Raw genomic sequence first — 6129 nt, forward strand, 5'->3', positions numbered from 1 at the left:
GGTGGTGAGCTTGCCTGTAGGTCATGTCCACAAAGACTTCCCCGTGAGTAAGAGACAGTGCAGTCACGGGAGGGATCAGTTATTCCCATCGTGAGTCATCCGGGAAAGAAGCAGATCTGGAATTAGAAAAGGTGATTGAAAATCGGAGAAACTCCCATCTAACAAGAAAGTCCCTCTAGGGCACGGAGGAAATGTGGCTTCGGCCACGTGTCAGAGGCCAGAAGAGGCAGCCCCTTAAGTGGCCACTTGAGAACGAGAATAGCTATACCAATAATCAGTTTTAAATTTTCTTTGAGTAGTTATCGCCCATTATATCATTTCCTCTTTAGGAGAGTGTCAAGAAGCCCTCTGTCTTTAAGTCTCGGCTGTGCTGTTGAGATTTAAAGGATATGTCTGTGCCCAACATGGATGAAAGGGAAAAGTGTGAGTCTCACTTAAAGAAATCCCTAAGGGGGTCAGCGAATAACAAGTGCAACAGCTAATATGATTTAAGAGTCGTGCTCAGTGAGATCGGGACACTTAAAAATATTAAAATAGCTGTATGGGGTTCTAGTTATCAAAATGATGCACGATGCAGTCAAGATAACAGGTGTTTCAAGAGAGGAGATTTGGTCCGTACAGGTGGTAGGAATCTGACAGTTCAAAAAGCAGATGTGAAAGAAACCAGGAGATTAATAACTACAGAGCAGGGTGCCACCTACAAGGGCGGGGGAGCAGAGGGAAGAGGCAGGGGTCCCAGGACCTGAGGCTGACGGCTCCATGGGGGGTGTTTGGAACTCTGAGGAGGGAGACTGACATGGCAGGGGCTTCGGTGGACCAGAGGGCACAGCCGAGAGGGTGAAGGAGCGCAGAGAGTGGCCAGTACCCACAAAGCAGGGGGATGCACCCCTCCTGCTGCTGGCACGTGTGAGAGGATGTGGCAGAGCTGGTGCCATGCGTCTGAGGACACAGGGTTGAGACAACTGCCTGCCGCTGCTCTCGTCTCTGGAAAGCAGAGAGGGGTCCTTCCTCTTCCTCCCCCTGCCTTCCTGTCTCCCTCCAGTGCCTCTTGTTGGCAGAGCCCACCAAGAAGCCAACTGGTCAGGGAGCCCGAGCGTTGTAATTTTCAGAGCTCAGAGGCAACTAACTCGTGAGAACCAAACACAAAGCATCCATTTATTGAGCGTCCGACACACACTAGCATTAGGCTTATGACTCTGTATATGCGACTTCTTTACTTTCAGAAAATAAAATGCTCTTCTTGTTTCCAAGGGTGAAAAAGGACAACATCGTTGTTGCAGAAAATTCCAGTGTAAAAAAAAGCTTAAAGAAGGAAGTAAAAAGCACTCACGTTCAGGGCTACCGCTTTGCATTTCCCAGGGCTTCACTCACATTATAATCTGTGGTAATTGCAGAGCGCCTCCAGAATTTTGTAACGTGGAGGCCTTTTCCGAATCAGGCTGCCTGGAGAGAAATACCAGAGCAAGTCGAAGAAGATCCATGAGCCTTATGTTTGCAAATCGAAAGCTTCATGTATCTCGGCTACTTCTTTAAATGTATTTCTCTCTCTATATATATATCTATTTTAACTTTTGCAAGGTAATGTATTGTGTAGTGTCGTTTATAAACTTACAACATCTTCCTATGGCAAAGAATACAAATGACATTATCAGTTTTTAAAACAGCAATGCCATGTTATCGATGGGCCATATGTAATTTAAACAATTCTCCACTATAAACAATAGACAGGCGAATATTCTCGCTACCGTCTTAGTGAATTTCTCCGGTCATTTCCTTAAGGTAAATTTTTCACAAATAATCTGTTGAGTCAAACGTTATGTGTATTTTATATCTGGTACCTGCTATTTCCAGATTATTTAGAAAATATGTGGACGCGCCTTCCTACCCCTGTGGCGTGAAAATGCCTGGCCAATACTAGCTCATGCTGCAAATGATCAATCCTCTAATTTTTGTTGTTGTTGTTGTTAATCTGATAGGATAGAAATATAATTTTAATATTTGATAGCTATGAAAAAAGTAATTACTCCCATTTTGCAGATGGAAAAAAAAAATAAAACTGAGGGAAAAGATTGGGTGGCAGAGGCAAGGCCGGCCCCGTAGCCGGTGTGCTGGAGTCAGGCATTAAACTCGGGTTTGCCTGGCTGGCGGTCTTTCTAGTCGGCTGTGTCAGAGCATCCGAACAGCCGTCCTCGTGAGGCCCCACTCGGGGTTCTGGCTGGCGGTCTTTCTAGTCGGCTGTGTCAGAGCATCCGAACAGCCGTCCTCGTGAGGCCCCTCGTGAACATTTGGAGCATGGAACTCGCGAAGCTGTTGAACGCCAAATACAGGTCTGTTAGGTCTGACATTTTCTCTCCAGGTAGGTCAGTCCAGACCAGAGCAAGGGCTTTCAACGGCTTCGAGCCACCTCTGTGAGAGATGACCTGTCGGATGCATGTTCGGTTAAATATTAGTACTCACGTGTCGGCATACCACTCCTAGTGTTTTGCTACAGATTAGACTGGAGGAGAATATTCATATTCTGTCCATGTAAGGTGCGATTTTTGTTGACCCTGTGGGCATCATCCTTCCTTAGCCTCCTCCACTTCCTTCTCCTGTTAGTTTTCATGCGCTGTCTTTACAGAATGACCAGGGACATATCAGAGAGCCTGGTTTGAATGTTCGGGCAGTCTCCAACAGGCCAGGGCTTAATGAGTATGGGGCCTTCAGGAATTTCCAAGCTGGAGGATTTATGCCCTTAGGGCTTCTGCTGGGTCACGTGGAGAAGTGATTCTCTCTTCAGTCTCTGTCCATGTTTGGCTTCGAAGCACAGATTTTCTGAATGTCTCGGGGCGTGAGTTCTGCACAGTGCCCCGCAAAGCGAGGGCAGTGGACCAGGGATCCTTGGTAGGGGGTGCTCAGGTGAGACAGGAAGAAGCAGGGGAGACCAGTGAAAGCAGAGGGAGACTAGCTGTCAGGTGATTAGCCTCCTGTGATCTCTCTCTCTGTCTCTGTCTCTCTGTCCCTCCCTCCCTCCCTCACGCACTCAGCAAGGCGCTGTGCTCCCCTCTCAGAAGGCTTAGATAATCACAAACTGAAAAGCCCATCAGGAGAAAGTCTCACATGCCGCGTGGCCTCTGGGAGGCTGAGCGATTACATCTGTATTGTCATGGTCGCGATGACATGACATGACATGATACGAGAATCGTACTCTTTTGAGCTCTTATTCCAGAGTTTTAGCTCCAAATTCTCCTTTCGGCAAGGCCAGGGGAATCCACATTCCCCCTGGGGAATGTCCCTGCGGAATGTCTGCTAGCCAGAGATGATATTTCTTCGCAATTAGAGCTTAGCCTGTACCAGCCACGTGTCCCTTCAGTATTGAACTCAGCGGCTCTTCCTGGGAGCTGACGTGGGAATTTAAACTTGCAATCATATTCTTTTAAAACATAAATTGTTTTTGCTATTTTGTACTGTTTGGAACAGACCAGACTTATCAGCCGAGGGATATTTTTTCCTCGATTTGTTTTTAGGGAAATTTGTTTTAAAAATTTGAGCATGGAGCCGAGGTTGGCTGTTTGGATAGAAATGTCAGTTGGGTCTGCGTCTGCCCTGTCTGCGTGTGTCTGTATCGAGGGAGTCTGAGGGGTGGGGCGTGAGCAAAGGGTCTTCGATCTGTTGGCTTTACTGCAATGAGGAAATCTGTTATTCTGCTTTAGAAGGGATAATTTGGTCTGAGGGACTGTAACTTTCTCCTGCCCTCACCGGAAAAAAAAAAAAAAAAATGGACTGCTCACTCCATTTTCCAAGACTTCACAAGGGAACATTGATAGGAATCTTTTGATCTTACGGGGTTTTTTTAAACTTCATAAAATGAAAGACAGATACCCATTTTGTTTTCCCCCCCCCCCGCCCCCAAAGATGCAGAAGTAACTGTTTTCTGCCTTGAATTCTTTCCTTGCACATGTCGGTCGGGAATTCTCCAATCCTGGTCTGTAGGGATTTTGCCAGGCATCCTCAGTTTTCCTCCCAAGATGTGGAAGGCTGTATTGAAATCCACGAAGGACGTGTGGCCTCTGGTGCCCCTGTCCAAACCTCTGTGCACACCGTTGTCCCCCCTTGTCTGGGGTTCTCCTGTGACGAAATTCCGTGAGGCCTGGCACGTCGATCATCCCTGTGTCTCCACGCTGTAGAAACTCCCTGTTAGCCACGCCATAGCCGGCTCGGTTATCAGATCGTCTGTCAGGTATCAACGCTTGTGTCCACGTGACTCTCATTTCACTTAATTGGGGCCCCCAAGTGGAAGCGAATAGTCAGACACGCCAAAGAGAGGCCGTCAAGTGCTTATTACATATCGTCAGGGGGTCCTGCGTCACAGTGCCTCTGCCATTCACAGCACCACGAGAAGGCTGACAACAGGACAGCAAGACATTCTGAGAGGACGGGAGGGCACACTCACTTCACTTTTGTTACAATACATTGTTATAATTGATCTATGTTGTTATTAGTTATTATCGTTAACCTCTTGCTGCGCCTGCTTTATAAATTAAACCTTATCATAGGTGTGTATGTACAGGGAAGAGCAGGTTCTATACAGGGATGGGTCCTGTCCGTGGTTTCAGGCATCCACTGGGGGTCTCAGAACGTGTCCCTGTGGATAAGGGGGGACCGCTGTACACCACGGGCCCGGTCTGGGCTGAGAGAACGTTTGAGGGCCCTGGTTCGAGGGAAATGCAGCACACTCAGTCTTACTGATCCAGACGAAAATCGCTTGCTCTGGGAACGCGAAGGTCCTGCTGCTAAGTCATTTGCATAGTGTTAAGTGATGCATCGTGCTGGAGCGAGGGTTCTGGGGGGCCCTTGCTGACCACAGCCTGCATGCGGAGGGGGGACAGGAACACAAGCACTCCATTTGCCTTCCTCAGACAGGCAGTTTCGAATAAATGTGACTATTTATTATTCCTAAATTTAGGGTTATTAATTATATCAGCATCAACCTAATTTATGCCATCATAAACAGCAATAATAAATGCTGCCAAATGCTAATACCCAGCTCTTGCCAACTGTGATGGTCCCCCTCCCCCCCACCACACACACACACTTCCCAGAAGCATTAAATTAAAAATGATTCAGTGTTGCAGAACCATTGATCAAGATGGGGCTGAGGCTCTTGGGGAAAGGCGCTTGTTTTGTTAAATGCTTTGCTCCCTCGCTGGCCCGGCAACTTCCGACATCTGTCTGCTGCACTCCAGTGCTTCCCGTCTCTTCCCCTATGGGAGGCGGAAATGGGGTGCGGGCAGGACGAGAGGTACCCCAGCCTCTGCTCCTTCTCAGCGTCCCCTTCCCACACCTCTCTCTCTGTCTCTCTCTGTCTCTCTCTGTCTCTCTCTCTCTCTCTCTCTCTCGGAGTCCACACTCCTCACGCTTCCTTTGCACAGACGCCGAGAAGTCTTTGTAAAGCAAACCCTCGGGCGTGACATGAACGTGTTCCCCACACGACACGGGAGTCCGTGCCCGGAAAAGAGGAGGCCCAGCCCTGACCTCTGCCAACACCGGGGGTGCTTTTCCTCGTGCCGTTTGCTCTCAGCAGGGCTCTGCTTTCGCGAGGGTGGAGGGCAAGCCTGTTCTGCGTTTGGAGTTCTAATTCTCAGAGGAAACAATTTGTACTTTTCCTTGTTCTCTCTGCCTCTCTTGTTTTCCACGTGGGGGGTCTTCAAGGAATTCTCACCAGGCGACCAGAAGACCCCCAGGGCTTCAGCCAGAATTAGCCTCTTTCCAGCCACGTGGCTTTCGAAAAGTCACTTAACCTCTCCACTCCTGTTCCCCACCCCCCACCCCCAACTTAGGAAGGGGCTGGTGAGCCCTAACCACCGAAGCTCACATGATTAGCATCCTGATCAAAGGCCGCTGTGCTTTGAATCTGTTAAGCACCCTGGGAAAGCGCCGAGCAGGGTTCCTCTGGTTGTGTTCTGATGTCTCGGTTGCCGTGGGGGGCCAGGCAGAGCTATTCCCCGTGGCCAAGCCCAGCAGGCTCAGCATTCTCTTTCCTGATTCTGTTTCTCGGTTTCCCAGAGAGATCCAGGGTCAGGGACCACAGAGGGATAGAAATGCTACAGAGGGAAGGACAGGGTCAAAGGTGAGGAGGACTCCTTCATA

At 48.9% G+C, this 6129-nt stretch overlaps 1 protein-coding gene across 1 annotated transcript in view; it reads left to right on the plus strand.

Moving 5' to 3' along the window:
* Positions 1-6129, plus strand: part of AGBL1 (ATP/GTP binding protein like 1) — a 505804-nt gene that overhangs the window by 183501 nt on the left and 316174 nt on the right. Inside the window, exon 19 of the mRNA XM_015593333.1 lies at positions 2232-2327. Within this exon, the coding sequence (XP_015448819.1) occupies positions 2232-2327 (96 nt within the window). The remainder of the gene's footprint in view (positions 1-2231; positions 2328-6129) is intronic.

The sequence above is a fragment of the Pteropus alecto genome, unplaced genomic scaffold (assembly GCF_000325575.1).
Source record: "Pteropus alecto unplaced genomic scaffold, ASM32557v1 scaffold60, whole genome shotgun sequence".
Classification (NCBI taxonomy): Eukaryota; Metazoa; Chordata; class Mammalia; order Chiroptera; family Pteropodidae; genus Pteropus; species Pteropus alecto.